The sequence below is a fragment of the Electrona antarctica genome, assembly GCF_951216825.1.
Source record: "Electrona antarctica genome assembly, chromosome: 12".
In the NCBI taxonomy this organism is placed as follows: domain Eukaryota; kingdom Metazoa; phylum Chordata; class Actinopteri; order Myctophiformes; family Myctophidae; genus Electrona; species Electrona antarctica.
Genome location: NC_136793.1, coordinates 34,497,347 through 34,514,018, shown reverse-complemented (window position 1 = coordinate 34,514,018; position 16,672 = coordinate 34,497,347). Strand labels below are relative to the sequence as shown.

Here is a 16,672-nt window from a genome sequence, read left to right as displayed (position 1 = left end):
AAAAGAAGCAGGGAGCAGCCTTGCAGACTGGGTCATTTCATCATCTGTGATCACTCCAAATGAGTAGGATTCTTGTCCTGTGGGTCTTCAGGTGGCTGTAGGGGCCGACCTTGATCCACAATCTCTATTGTAGTGGGGGCATATGTGAATGGTTGTCATGGGGGTGGGTGGTGGTGGTGGTGGTGGTGTGAGGGGCTGTTTTTGTGGTAGATCTCTCCTTTCTCTGTTGCCAATCGATTAAATTGATATGTTCGGTTAACAGTTTTTCATTACTAAATTGATTGTCATTGTGTGTCTTTCAGGTGGTCACTTGTCCAAATGCTTCCTTCACTGATCTTGCAGAAATCGTGTCAAGAATCGAGCCAGCCAAACAGGCCCTGGTGAATGGTTAGTGATCATTGAAATAGCTACCTGAAAATATAATTTCCAAAACACTACAAAAGATTGCATCATCTTTATGGCCATCTTCCAAAAAAGGGTGGTGTGTGCGTGCACGCGTGCGCTTGATATACTACTGTATGTCATTTTGAAATAAAGCTTTTCAAATGATTAATTTGAATAGACATAAGACAGAATACTATGCAGTAAGTAGTACGCACATTTACCCATTCCTGCCTATGACCCCCATTTTCCTTATTCTTGTACTATGTAATTGTATATAACTGTGTTGTCAGTCGCTCTGTGTACAAGCATTAACTACAGTATATGCCTCCGGTGTAAATGTAATGTTAAATGCCTGCAGAGGAAGTCTCTGATGAGTACCAGACAGAATATGAGTACCAGACAGACTATGACGAGGAGATGGCAGAGAGCGCCCTGTCAGACTTGGACATGTCCAACCCATGCACAGAGGGGGAGGAAACCGCTGACACTGCAGAGACTGTAAGTATCAAAGTCAAAGGAAGGGCAATCTGCTTCTGGTATTATTTAGTTATTGGTGCTGCTGACAGTTGTAAAACTGAGAATGACGAATGAGTATAAGGGGAGGAAGAGGCACTGCCGGATGTGTTTGATCTTAGGCCTGGCCTGGCCAGGGATACACAACTTAGAATCATTTTAAAATCTTCATATCTGTGCATGATCAAATTACATTCAAGTGCAGTGCAATATACAACATTACAAAAGGGTGTCAACATTAATCCATAAGCCTCTCGTGCACCGAACATAGCTCACCTATAAGCTGACAACGAGTTCCATCATGTACATAGATCGTCTCTTTTTTTTTAGATAATGAAACTTGTTGAAAGTTCTCATCTAATGACATGCTCAAAATAGTGGTGTCTGGTTGAAAGTAGTCTCTCGAGGCAGACAGCAAATTCAAAGAAAAAGAGGGCCCTGTTTTACCTTCGTTTGCCGATGGGTTCCCAGATTGGGTTTAAAGTATTAAATAAGCGGCACAAATAACAGTTTTTGCTGACCCCCGACCCCCCCCCCCCTGATACTCTCCTGACTGCTGACTTTACTGTACCTGTTTTTCTCAGGATGATGAAATTCAGATCCGCCGGCGACATCGGACAAAGACTGACTCAGACAGCACTGGTCCATGATATCCATCACACTGACTGTCAGACAGGCATGTCTAGACCAGTGGCTCCCAACTTTTGTGGATCGTGGCCCACTTGAAAATGCGGCCCACCCATCTGTGCATTCTCAGAGCGAGTTTATTTTAATGATCAAATATCAGTCGATTGTGTTCCAGCTTGGACCAATGGAACTAACGTAGTAGTATACGATAAGTTCCTATTCGATGTTTTTTTTTAATATATATAAATTAATGCTATTTTGCCATTACAAGCTTAGTTTTTTAGCAATTCTTTGAGGGCCCACTTGCAATGAACTCACGAGTCACGGCCCACCAGTAGGCCCCGGCCCACAGGTTGGGAATCGCTGGTCTACTACACTTTTCAATGCAATATTTCCGTTACTGTTGGTGACTGAACTTTGGCGTTGCACTACTACGTTTACAAGCCATACATTTTTTACTCTTCTACCTATAGTAACATAGGTGTACTCTTCTACCTAGTAATGTCTGTAGCCTTTTTAATGTTGAGCAATATACTGTAAAACGATCCGTAGCAACTTGATCAATGCCGTTTTATGTCATTAATATCGGATAATCAGAGCTATAATTTAAAGCTACTTACACTCAATTCTATTGTTATACTATGAGTAGTGTAAGGCATTATACTTATAACACTGCTTACTGTACAGTACCTTGTATAGCAATGTACATGGAGTTGTTATTCTCATGCAAGCCATTCAATGCAAATTTCTGCCTTGTGACCATGCTGGTCAAAGAATGGCTCCTAATGTACTAATTGTTGATTGATTAGTAGTTGTTGGGAAATTGTTAGTAAGTTATTCATTTTAGTTCAGGGTTTGAGTCACGCACATTCAATGTACTGTAGCTGTTAGGGGATTAAGCAGTAATTTGCTTGACCTGTCTGTGTATGTTTAGTAATGTTGTTAGTGTACTGTAGACTATTGCAGAATGTAAAAAAAAAAGCAACAAACAAAACAACAAAAACAACAACATAGTTTGCCTTTAAAAAGTGAACAATTTCTTAAATGGTTGCCTATGATGTGATACTACCAAAAGTATTATTATTATAATTTAATTTTTTGTATTTAATTTTTTGTTTTGTTATCATGTTCTTTGTATTTACCACTTAAACGCCAGCATCCGTATTCTGGGAAAAACCATGGCAGTAAAGAGAAGATTGTGTTGTGGACTCTGTGGACTCTGCTCTCTGTGGACTCTGACGTATGGGGTTTAAGTGGTTAACTAGTGCAATGCCCATTCAGGGCGTGGCCACTGTTTCACACCGTTCTGGAGAAACGCTCATCCAATCAACTCAATGTGAACCAGGTCTCCGCCAGGTCACGTACGTTATTGTGGGACAGCAATGTTCGTTTCGGCCATGCCTTTGGGCCTGGCGGAGACAATGAATAGTCTCCGAGATATGCAAAAAAAGTTATGCACATTTCTGCATAATCTGCTGGTGGTGTACGCAGATTTCCAGGGAGAATGTATTCCGGCGACAAAAGTTGTGAGAAGAGATTATACAGGAACAATTTTAAATGTGATACGCCTTGCTGCTTTTGCACTTCGTGTACTAGAGGGTTTTCTGAGATGAATAAAATGTCATTGCAACATTAATGTTCATGCGTTTTATATTGGTTTTCTGGGTATTGCTGTCTCCCTGGAATTCATCAGTCATGTGCTGGTCCAGTGGAAAGAGTGCTAAAGTACGTATGCCAGATAACTCAATATCCATATGTATACTCTTGACTTTTGGGCACAGTTCAAACACAGTTCTGCTTTTTGTCTGTCATTTAGAATTCCCACCACTTTATTTCTTTCCTCAAAGCGCTGCACTGAACCAGCGTTAATATACAGTAACTGCACAAAGACGTTTTGCCCACTCCTTTGCTGACTCCTCACGTAATGTTTTCTCAGCCATTGTCATCTATATTTGAACTTAGTCTTAAAAATGTCTTGGCTATTAATGGGTTAATTGTGGGAGTTGTAGTGTGATGTGGTGCTGCGCCCCATCTCAAAACCTGTCCATGGTCCAACAGCAAGTACAGTATCCAAGGTCGGGTGCAGGCCCAGATACCTGAGCCTGGTATCGTGCTAGAAAGGAACTATTGTGTTGCATGCAGAGCTGTATTCCACAACAGAACTCGTACACAACAAAAGTCCCTCACCAAAATCTCAAGGCATTTACAGGCAACGGTGATTCAGACATTTTACCTTGGGGTGAACAGCCTGGGATAGAGAAAAACACCCCCGCCTCTTACACCATGGTCACAGTGTAAGAGGTATGGTGTTGCACATGCTCAGTTGCCCTCTAGGCCGCACATGAAGCCTGTGAAGCATTCCGTGCATAGATGTGCCATGCAATGGTTGAGGCCTGGTATGGTAGGCATGGTAGGCCTCAGGCCTCATGTCTACCATTCTGAAATTTAATTTAATAATATTTGGATTGCTGGACAGCTGACAGTAGGCTCTCTTCACTCTTAAATTTTTTTAATTCAATTTAATTTCTTTGATGCTGAAGTAGGCCTTAATTTCAAATTTAAATGAGATGAAGAAAGTCACCACTCGCTCCACACATTTCTCTGCGAATGGTTTTAATACTGTCACATGTCGACAGGTGTGTGTAGGCTAAAGAGGCTTTAGGGAAACAGGTTTGTGTATTCATGCAGGAGGCCTTACGTGCGCAATGAGGACAGGTATGGCTGTGCTCTAGTCTAGGTTGTTTATTTCTATGTTGTTGTGTTTGACAGTGTTTCCCAAAAAAGGCCAATTAGGCCGCACACAGGCTTCATGTGCGGCCTAGAGGGCAACTGAGCATGTGCAACACCATACCTCTTACACCATGGTGTAAGAGGTGTCCTTCGGGAAACCGGGCCATTGTCTGTAACCCCGCCACATACTCCTCACATTGTTACTGTTAAACTGATCTACTCTATTCTTGTACTCCCTCTTGGCCTTGCCACGTGGAGTGCCGCACAAATGTCACCATTCTGGTGTATGTTCAAAGTGACTTTGAACATCATAAGCACTTCATGAAACAGAACAGGGTTATTTTGTCTGTTCTGCTTTCATTCACTGTAGCAGCTGTTACTGTTTTGCTATGAATTTCTTTGTTTCTTCAATTTAGTTATATCTCGATATTTATACAGATGTGAAGAAAGATGAAGGATACTTTCTGTTTTCGTTATTTTCCCCCTGTGTTCAACTGAAAATGAATTGGTTCAGAACCCTAACAGTTGGTTCTGAATACTGAACTGGAATCAACAACTGCAATGGTAACCAAAGTGGGCGTGTCACTATTCTACAGGTTGGAAGCTGCAAGTGTTATAAACAATGGCAAAAGCAAAAGCCACAGGCTCTAGGGATGACTATGTCGGTCAGTCAGTCTGTCTGCTAGGCCACTTTGGTCCCAAACAATATCACAAAAACTACTGGCTGGATTGCCATGCGATTGCTGTGCACCTTCGTACTCCCCAAACGATGTTCCCTACAGATTTAGGGGACCCAATGGCCTTTCCCATAGTGCCACAATTAGGCCCACATTTTTTAACACAAGACATTTCAGACAAGACACAAGAAAGAATAAGGTCAATTCAAGTTTCAGACAAGACAAGAAAGAATAAGGTCAATTCAAGTTTCAGACGAGACAAGAAAGAATAAGGTCGCGGATACAATCGGCCAAAATTAGTTTTCTCCCTTAGAGATCTAGAAGTTCACGCGTGGAGCTGTTGCCCCCGGGACCCAACTACGGATATGCGGTTGAAGACGGATGGATAGACAGTTGGTCACAAGACATCTCAATGTGTAATAGGTACAGTAGATGGGGTGCCCACTGGCCTAGTCATCCAGGGGCATGCCACATAAGCTCTGGCCTGACAGCGCGTCGCGTGTTTGAGTCCCGTTCACCTAGGTTCAACTATGACCTAGGCTTTGCTGTATGTCTCCCCCATATCTCTCTCCCTCTTTCCTGTCAATCTTCACTTCAAAAACAAATGTAGGAACATTGTCATGAGACTTACTGAGTGTATTCATGCTCTGTGGAAGATGAATCTATTTTGACCTACCATGACCTAGCTCCTTTTGTGCCACATTGAGACCAAAATATAAACTTTTGACAGAATGTCATCAGTCATCAGATTCCAGCAGGAACCCTACTGATTTGGTGGCCTCATTACCAGTTTGGTGTAAGAAGCAGCTGTAGACTGTTAGTGTGGCTTGTAGACTTGTAGGTCCTATTTGGGGGAAGATGGATTGGCGTGTGGTGTGCAGCAGATGGGCAAATTGACAATTTCCAGGGACAAAGTATCGTGTTCTTCCTTGCCTGTGCTGTGTATTTTGGGTAGATTGGGGACTATTCAGTCAAGTGGCATATTCAGAATACTTTATTGTACATCACATAGTAAAGTGATAGAAAATGTTCTTAGGTTAGGGGCTTCCAGACAAGAACATAAAAACATACACTTGTGAAAGACAAGAAATGTGGTAAAGAAACAACAATTCTATAAGTAGGAGCAGGGCAGCATTAAATTATGCATACACAAATACATACTGTACATACATACATAGGCCTACATACGTGTACACACACACACACACAGTGTCACACACACACACATACTGTATGCACATAATGTACTGTATAGTTAGTTTTTGTTTCTGGTGTAATGATCCATAGTTTCCTTTTGTGGCTGTTTACATTCGAGGGTCGCCGGTCCTCTCGAACGGAACAGTTTAACGTCATAACATATTAACATATTATATATTATGTACATACACAGTCATACAGTACACGTACATGATAGTCTATGTGTCATTGTCGAATTAAATAGTTTTTGTGAGTTCTCTTAGCAGAGGTAGCCTACTGAAGCGGCAGTGTGTCCTTGATAACTGAGAGTTGGTTCTGAGAAGTACTGGTCTGACTGCTTGTTTGACATTTCTTTTTTCTTGCTTTTCTCGGCTTGAAGTTGTTGAATGTGAGGACTGAGTCCATGAATGTCCTGTCTTGACATTAAAGTCCTCCCTTCAGTCTCCTCAGGGGGAATGTGCCGGTCTGCATGTTGTGTGAAGGACAGGTGGTGGTTGATCTCAGTGCCCAGGTATGTAGGCCTTCACCTTGTTCCACCATGTGCCCCTTCAGCCTGAGTGGTCCAGAGAGAAGGTGTGACTGAGGTGTTTGTCAATTGCCCGGTTCCCCCACAGAACAGCTCCTTGGTATCAGTTCAAGGGAGCTTCCCTTGAGCCAGAGAACCATGATCTCCGCATTTGGACAGGGAGCTGTCGTCTGTCAGCGGGAGTCACTAGAGCCATGTCATCAGCATATTGAAAAGGTGAGTCTGTTTTTGCAGGTGATTTTGTTTGTGTACTGCACAGTATTGGAGAAGAGGACGGTGACATCATATGACATAGCCCTGGCCTGTGGGACTCTTGTTTAGAGCATTAACCTTTTCACAAAACCTTTTTTGTTTTAACCAAATAAAATATATACTACCTTTCAAACTAGGTTAGTGGATGTAAAACTACAGTGAACACCCATAGATTTGGAGAGGATGGAGGGAGGAGTGCCACAGGTCTGAAATCCCCTTTTGTGAATGGGGCTGCGTTTTAGGGTATTTTGGACACTATTCAATTTAAGTCAGCCCACCTTGTCACGTGGTCCGCTCATAATTACAACAACCGGTCCGACTATTAGGTTTGTGTTAGGTTAGGGTTAGAACAGGGGTGCCCACACTTTTATGACGTGAGATCTACTTTCAAAATGACCATCTCAACAAGATCTACCCACTGAAAAAATAAGTGTACCATTGCTGAAAATAGTTTCAATATATAATGTACCTGGGGGGGGGGGGGGGGGCTTTGGAATAGGGAGAAAATATGACAGGAAGTTTGCTGTCAAAATATGTCCTCCCCGTATTTAACTTAAACGCCCAATGCATTCTCAATGGCAATAACACAAACTTTGGCATGCTACTAGTCCTACATACTTACACCTAGAAACCCCATTCAACCCTATTTAGGTTCATCTTACGGTGGACATGTTTGCCTGAAAAGAAATCTTTGAAATGTTTCATAGTTTTAAAAATATAGTGCTTTCAAATTTGAGAAATGTATAATGGGGCTCAATTGCAGCTCTATGGCACGTCAAAAAATTACTTTCACCTAGAAACTCTATTCACACATTTTATAATTCAGCTTACTGTGGAGACACATGCTGGAACTTTTTACTTTGAAATGATTTGTAGTTTCTGAGTTATTTAACTTAAACGCCCAATGCATTCTCAATGGCAATAGCACAAACTTTGGCATGCTACTAGTCCTACATACTTACACCTATAGAAACCCCATTCAAACCTATTTAGGTTCATCTTACGGTGGACATGTTTGCCTGAAATGGAATCTTTGAAATGTTTCATAGTTTTAGAAATATAGTGCTTTCAAATTTGATAAATCTATAATGGGGCTCAATGGCACGTAAAAAATCACTTTCACCTAGAAACTCCATTCACACATTTTATAATTCAGCTTACTGTGAAGACAAATGCTGGAACTTTTTACTTTGAAATGATTTGTAGTTTCTGAGTTATTTAACTTAAACGCAATGCATTCTCAATGGCAATAGCACAAACTTTGGCATGCTACTAGTCCTACAATGTAGGACTTTCCCTGGACCTTCTAGCCGCTAGAAGGTCCAGGGAAAGGCCTACATACTCTCCAAGAGTTGGGAAAGAACATATCAAGAGAGTGGAGTGGTAGGCCCTTGGATTGACCAGTGGATGCAATGTACCCCACTTTGAGGTGTCACGTCTTAGGCCTAGATTTAGGGTAGGATTGAACCAGTCGCACTGTAGCCATACAAAGGCCTAGGGTTCCCAGATTGTAAAATGTTGTTCCTCCATCTTGGGAGAGTATGTAGGCCTTTCACTGGACCTCCTAGCCACTAAGATGACCACAGGCCCACCACTTAAAGACCACATGTTAGGGTGCCCAAATCTGAAGTTAGGTGGTCAAATTACCTGAAACTGAAGCAATTCAGTAAAGGTCAACGCTTCCTCATAGGGTCATTTTAGGGCCTAGGACCTCCAGTAAAGGGTACAATACTCTTCTTGGTTGTGGGAACAACATATCCAACGATGAGGACCCCATGCCCAAAGATGTCCCCCTTGCAACTGTTTCAACTTTGGGTCAGCCTACATGTAAAAGTGCCCAAAGTTGAAGGGCAGAGCTTCAACTTCAGCTACCCAGTACCCAAGGTTGAAGCCCTTCAACTTTGGGCAGATCTACAAGCTCGTAGTGCGGCACCGAGTCCCACGCTACGAGCTTGTAGATCTGCTATTTTTCAGTGGGGTACATCACTGGTCCTGGGTCAATCCAAGGGCCTACCACTCCACTCTCTTGATATGTTGTTCCCCAACTCTTGGAGAGTATTTAGGCCTTTTACTGGAGGTCCCAGCCCCTAAAATGACCCCAGGAGGAAGTGTTGGCCTTTACTGAATTGCTTCAGTTTGAGTTCATTTGAGCACCTAAATTCAGATTTGGGCACCGTAGCATGTGGTTTTTAAGTGGTGGGCCTCGGGTCATCCTAGGGGCTAGAACAGGGGTGCCCACACATTTATGACATGAGATCTACTTTCAAAATGACCAGCTCAACAAGATCTACCCACTGAAAAAATAAGTGTACCATTGCTGAAAATAGTTTAAATATATAACCTGGGGGGGCTTTGGAATAGGGAGAAAATATGACAGGCAGTTTGCTGTCATATTTCCTCCCCGTATTTAACTTAAACGCCCAATGCATTCTCAATGCCAATAGCACAAACTTTGGCATGCTACTAGTCCTACATACTTACACCTAGAAACCCCATTCAAACCTATTTAGGTTCATCTTACGGTGGACATGTTTGCCTGAAAAGAAATCTTTGAAATGTTTCATAGTTTTAGAAATGTAGTGCTTTCATATTTGAGAAATGTATAATGGGGCTCAATGGCACGTAAAAAAATCACTTTCACCTAGAAACTCCATTCACACATTTTATAATTCAGCTTACTGTGAAGACAAATGCTGGAACTTTTTACTTTGAAATGATTTGTAGTTTCTGAGTTATTTAACTTAAACGCCCAATGCATTCTCAATGGCAATAGCACAAACTTTGGCATGCTACTAGTCCTACAATGTAGGACTTTCCCTGGACCTAGAGTTATGTAATCTCTCAAGAACAGATTCCGAGCTACGCTACTGAATCTGTCGGCAGGGGCATGCAGAACGTGCATACAGGTACAGTACATTGTTGTTGTGGGAATGAAAACATAGGTGCCTCACTGGAAAAGGAGGGCCGAAGACGGAGCAAACGGGCAACATCCTGCTATCCACATTCTGTTTCGCCGTCCCAGAGGCAAATTCAAAGGAAAACGGGATGCAGTTGTTTGCAGGTGGGTTCCCAGATTGGTTATAATTGGGCCAGTTGCAGGTACTCCACCCTTCCCCAGTCCATAAAATACAAAACCTTTGCCATGCTATAGAGGGTATGCGCGTGACATCATCATCAAACCAGGAAGTCATGCAGGAATGCCTACTGAGTGGCAAAAAACTACTTTCTGGCCTTGACAGCCCATACATCCACACAGAAAAGTCCTATCTGATTGCATTAAACAACGTTAAACAATGTTAAACTCACTTTCCATGTTACTTTGCCACTCGATTTGCCACTCGATGTGCCATTCACTTTAAGCATGCGCATACTCTCTATATGGCATTGACTGTGCTTCATTGCGTTTTGGCAGGTTTCCATAAAATTTGGTTATTACAGTTTTTTTCTGTATGCCATGTGAGACAGGTCTTGATAGTGAATCATGGGAGAATGCCAAAGCCAAGATGGCTTTGGCATTCTCCCATGATTCACTTGTTTTTGTGGAAGACTCGCTTCAAGATCTTAAGCAACAGAACTGTACCCACTGAAGGAGAGACACCTCCTATACAGGAAGGTCAAGGGCACACTGACTGATTACAGTGGAGTAGGGGGTTGATAACGTGCTGATATGTGGCACTGTGTTTTTGTCCCTGCCTCCTTGTTACCCACCACACCTGAGTTTTGTTTCTGTGTCACTTCTTTGCTTTGTTTGGGTATTTATTATCCTTGGCAGTGTACCATGTGTGTACAACTTGTGTCTCAGGCCTCACTCACACCTAAGGCCTCACTCACACCTAAGGCCTCACTCACACCTAAGGCTTCGTACACACATATCAGACGAACATGCTCTGTGCTGTCCGTGTTTCATGGCCGCCTCAATGCTTTTCCAATGGAAGTCAAGTGGTTTGACCAAACAGTTGTGTGTGATGGGGGGGAGGGGGGGCAATCAAACACAAGTGTTTGGTCAAACCACGTGACTTTCATTGGAAAAGCATTGTGGCGGCCATGAAACACAGGCAGAGCACAGCACAGTTGTTTTTTATGTGTGTACGAAGCCTGATACACACGCAAGACACACTTGTGTCCTGTGTGTTCTGTGTGTCATGGCCACTTCAATGCATTTCCAATGGGAGTCACATGGTTTGAAGACACAACCTTGTTGCATGGCTTCTGCCCTCCCCCCATGTCTTCAAACCATGTGACTCCCATTGGAAATGCATTGAGGCGGCCATGACACACAGAACACACAGGACACAAGTGTGTCTTGCGTGTGTCTTAGGTGTGAGTGAGGCGGCAGGCCTTAAGGTTCACTCACTAGTGTTTGACATTACGTTTTTGAAGGTGCTTTGTGACGGTGTGACTAGCCTACCTTTGACCAAACTGGTTTATTTTTTGGCTTTTTGTGATATCTTCTAGGTGTTTTGACTTTTTTGTGTTAAATAAATTAGGATTTTCCCCTGCATCTGCACCCCTTTTTGTATTTTGAGGATTCCCAATCCTCGCATAAATAGAAGATAGTTTATTGTAAATAGAAGTAGTAGTCATAGTAGTAGGATATACAGTACCCAGTCACCTGAGTTTACTTCTAATCTAATTTTATATTTGTATGTTTTGTGTTCATCCAGGTGTGCTCCTTTTTGGAGAAGACCACCATGATGGCACCAACAAGGGGGTCAGCAGGCCAGATTATGACAGTTCCTCTGATCGTAAGTTAGCGAACAAATGTGTCACTTGATTAGCTAATGCTTGTGACCAAGCAAGATGACATCAAGAAAGAAGTCTAAAACAGTACAAGATTCAGTATTTTACCCACTTTTCTCCCCATTTAAGGGCCTATATCGGCCCTGTCCCCCTTGAACCTACGACCTTTGCTGTGGTGAGCATGCGCCACCCAAGCACTCTATTATCTCTTGATGAGATTATATAAGGCTACCCGCAAGTCCTGCAGAGATGCCCACTTTGCCCAGTACACAAAGGGAACAGAATAAACATGAGAAAGATCAGAACCAGATATAAATGGTAATGCAGTGTTTAGTAGCAAATCTGCACTATAGGGAATTGGCTGCTTGTGTACATGTCCTAGTGTGGTGACAATCTTTGGGATCTATGGGATCCACACTTGATATCCCTTTCTCTGGTCATTCATTTTATTGCCAGTGGGGATATTTTATCCGGTGTGACTGAATTAAGTTAAATATGCATTTCCTTTTTGGAAATGTTGACTGATAATGTTTGATAATATCACAATTTAACAATTTAAATTACCGGTAGAAATGTATGTTAAACACATTAACTCTGGCGTCCCTGCTTTGGACAAATGTTCTCCTACCTCTCCCAAACAATATTCTCTCCTGCACCGTTTAGCAGCTTGTAACTTTAGCAGCTTTCACTGGCACATTGATATATCTTCATGGGCTGAATTATCTTTATAGTAGAGATGAAATCATTTGAGAGGAAGCATATAAAGAAATATAAGCACATGCAAATGCAATGCATAATATAACCCCTATAATGTAAAACTGTAGTCTTCAGCACTACAGTAAGTGCAACTCTTATGCTGAACCATTGGGTGGGAGCATTGTGCACACCATTGTGTGTGTGTGTGTGTGTGTGTGTGTGTGTGTGTGTGTGTGTGTGTGTGTGTGTGTGTGTGTGTGTGTGTGTGTGTGTGTGTGTGTGTGTGTGTGTGTGTGTGTGTGTGTGTGTGTGTGTGTGTGTGTGTGTGTGTGTGTGTTTTATTATATTATTATTTCAGTGGATACATTTGCAGTATGAATAAAATGCTTGATTCTTGAGAAGGCAGTGCCTGTAGAGTCCCAAGTTCACACCTCCCATCTGGACACCAATCTGTGTGGGAGATGGGTCTATTCTAGACTAGAGTGAACAGAAAGTGTCCCAATCTCCCTTCACAGCTTCTTCTCCCGTGTATTGTCAGATGTCCAGTTCAGTGTCCTTCACAGCTAACGAGCTGATACACATGTCTCCAGTGGGGCTGCTCAGTGGCCACTGACTGAAGGGTCTTTTAACACTGAGCAGCTTTCAGCTGTGAAAGAAGCAGGCGAATTGGTGCCGAGATAAGACACGTAATCGTACTGAGATGAGCACCGAGATAAGGCTGTTGCTGAAAATAGCCCCCAGAAAATGTCCATATATCTGTGATATTAGACATTTTTCATCTCTCTATAGTCTATAGAGCGTCGCAGTCCCGCCTCCTACCCTGGACCAGGAAATGAAACCCAATGCATTATTCTCATAGACATTTCTTAAAGTATTTATTTAAAGACGGTTACGCCGCGGACAAAGCCAACTCGAGTCGTGACAACTCATGACAACACAAACAATATTTTGGACCAAACAAATAATTAGAAAGAAGAAAAAAACGGCAGGTTACAAAACTTTTTTTGTTGTTTTTCTTCTTTGTAATTATTTGTTTGGTCCAAAATATTGTTTGTGTTGTCATGAGTTGTCACGACTCGAGTTGGCTTTGTCCGCGGCGTAACCGTCTTTAAATAAATACTTTAAGAAATGTCTATGAGAATAATGCATTGGGTTTCATTTCCTGGTCCAGGGTAGGAGGCGGGACTGCGACGCTCTATAGCGTATGTCTGATATACTGTATCTCTCTATCTACACACACACACACACACACACACACACACACACACACACACACACACACACACACACACACACACACACACACAAACTTTCTGTGAGGCTAAAGTCAGGTAATGGTGGGTAAAGGTTGCACCATTTTCCTAATGGCTTTATCTGATGCTTTCACTTATGTAAATGCCAGCCACCCCCCTGAGGTATATGACACGCTGACCCTTGATTACAGTCTCCTGCAACTGGTGATTATTGTAGCAGGAACTAGGTTAGTAGACCAGGGCATATTGTACAACAATGAGTGACAGAGGTGTGATCAATACTGAACTGTAAAAAAAATCTGACGTGTGTGTGTGTGTGTGTGTGTGTGTGTGTGTGTGTGTGTGTGTGTGTGTGTGTGTGTGTGTGTGTGTGTGTGTGTGTGTGTGTGTGTGTGTGTGTGTGTGTGTGTGTGTGTGACTGTTTGGTTTCTCAAGTTGATTTGAAGACAGATGGTGCAATACAGTATGTTGCCCAATCTATAGATATCTGTTCACATATTGGTAGTGCTTGTCAATGGAAAAACAATTGTTTGCCTTGATGGATAGATACTTCTTGCAGTGTGCAGCCACGTGATGGGGTGATCTGGGTCATAAGGCTGATCAATATTGAATTAGCTTCTTCAGAAGAGATCCTTCGTAATACACATTGAAATGTTACCTCCCCTACTGTAAAAGCCACTGAAATAAATATAAACAATATAATACAATTAATCTTATTTCCCAAGACAATTCCATTTGGGACAAAATATTAGAATTCTTTACATTCTATTCAAAAATACACTTAGGCCCAACTATACTGTTGTTTTCACAGTCTCTGTGGAACAAATGGAGCCAGTGACAATTGCTGGATAAAGAGATTAGGAAGGGAAATAATCTGTTTGGCAATGGTGCACGTCATGGAGATGAAAGATACAGTGCACTGCGCTGGCAACACATCTATCCCATACCCAGCATCCCATGAGGCATTATTGATTGAAATGGTTTCCGTGGACACGCCCCCTACCATTTTCAAATAACGTGACATTTTTCATTCTCTGCCCTTCAGTGGCGTTTCCAGGAATTACATTTTGGGCAGGCAAGAATTATATTTTGGACAGGCAAGATGTGTTAATTGTCGTCTCCCCGCGCACAAACGTAGCACTAAAGGTTTTCAAAGAGATATACCTGCCAGATGAGTAGTATACAAAGGCTGAAAGGCTTGTATTTACATTCCAATGGTGATTGAGGGTCGCGCTCTACCGCGACGGCCAATCAGCTGTCCATTAATAGTTCTCACGTCTTGTTTTTGTCCTCTTTTTTTCTCATTGTATGGATTTTGGCCAGGCCAGAAATGGATTTGGACAGGCGGACGCCTGCCCTCGCCTTATTGTAGATACGCCTCTGCTGCCCTTTCCTCTGGCCTTCCACCTGCATCTTCTCACCAATCCACCTCCTACACTGTATCAGTGGTGGAAAGTAACTAAGTACATTTACTTAAGTACTGTACTTTTACTTCTACTCCACTATATCTCAGAAGCAAATTTTGTACTTTTACTCCACTACAATTATTTGAAAACCTTAGTTACTAGTTACTTTGTAGATTTTTATTTTTATTAGAAAACATACAGCCCTATATCAATTTCAGCAATTTGAAAATAGCACATCTACAAGCTTGTAGATTGGCTATTTTCAAAAGCTTTTTTGGTTTTTTAACACATTTTGAACTTGTGAAATGGGATGTTCTGCAAAAGAGCACTTTTACTTTTAGTACATTTTAATGCCGGTACTTTTGTACTTTTACTCAAGTATATTTTGAATACGGAACTTATACTTGTAACAGTACATCTACATTGCAGTATTGATACTTCTACTTAAGTAAAACATTTGAGTACTTTTTCTACACTGTATCCTAGTTTCTGAGCCCCATCCATTTTGAACAGAAGACAAAGCATGTCATGCAGGTAAGTAGGTCGTAGCACAGATCTGGTCACAGATCCCTCAGGCTCAGCATCACCTTATGTGCTGCCACACGGCCAGTTGGCCCATTGAGCAGAGACATGTGGAGCCATGGCACGTTCCGCACACCCCCACGGCCTCACCGCCACCGGGGAACACAATCAATGGCCTGCGTACGCGGCCAGGAGGAGAGAAAGAAAAACGACTCAATTGATTCTCGGATCGACTGAGGTCACACCTTTAATTCAGTTGTCACTGGAGGAAATCGCGGGACAGCTTTAGTAGATAAACATTCTGTAATGATCCCTGTCCCCTATTTCATGGTCCTCATACTCGCTGTAAATTAGATTTGGACGTGCGTCATTGGCCATGTGGCATGATGCAGTGCACGTCACGTGTATACGCCACATGGACAATGAGGTCATCAGAGCATCATCACACCTCGCCTGTGGCGAGGTCTGCTGTGTTTTGGTCAAGAAAGTATTAGTGGGCCTGGGCCATGGCTCAGTGGTCCAGGCACCTTGGCTGGTAATCCAGTCTGGCAGTGTGCCGCGGGTTCGACTCCCGATCCCGACGGCCCTTACTGCATGTCTTCCCCCCCATCTCTCTCCCCATTTCCTGTCAGCCTACTGTCTGTCCCTCCATAAAATATATAAAATAAAGGCGAAAGCCACAAAAAAAAAAAACATTTATAAAAATTAAAAAAAGTATTAGTGTGGCAGGCTGTTTGGGGGACTAAAGCTGTGTAGTATTGTATTAGTGTGGCATACTATGCAGGCTGTTTGGGGGACTAAAGCTGTGTAGTATTGTATTAGTGTGGCATACTATGCAGGCTGTTTGGGGGACTAAAGCTGTGTAGTATTGTATTAGTGTGGCATACCATGCAGGCTGTTTGGGGGACTAAAGCTGTGTAGTATTGTATTAGTGTGGCATACCATGCAGGCTGTTTGGGGGACTAAAGCTGTGTAGTATTGTATTAGTATTGTATTGTATTTAATACAAATTGTGGATGGCGGTTAGTCAAGAATACATTATTTTATTGTACAACCTACAGTACAAAACTTATAGGCCAAAACATAAAGTGGCCTGGTATAGCGCCACCATGAGGCCGATTAGAACATTTTGGGTGGAGGTTCTTCTTT

General features: G+C 42.4%; 1 protein-coding gene across 1 annotated transcript in view; it reads left to right on the top strand.

Moving 5' to 3' along the window:
- pnpla7b (patatin-like phospholipase domain containing 7b) overlaps positions 1–3,160 on the top strand; it is a 33,496-nt gene extending 30,336 nt beyond the window's left edge. The window contains exons 34-36 of the mRNA XM_079516963.1: positions 303–387; positions 743–882; positions 1,482–3,160. Of these exons, the coding sequence (XP_079373089.1) occupies positions 303–387; positions 743–882; positions 1,482–1,547 (291 nt within the window). The 3' untranslated portion in view covers positions 1,548–3,160. The remainder of the gene's footprint in view (positions 1–302; positions 388–742; positions 883–1,481) is intronic.
- The last annotated feature ends 13,512 nt before the right edge of the window (positions 3,161–16,672 follow it).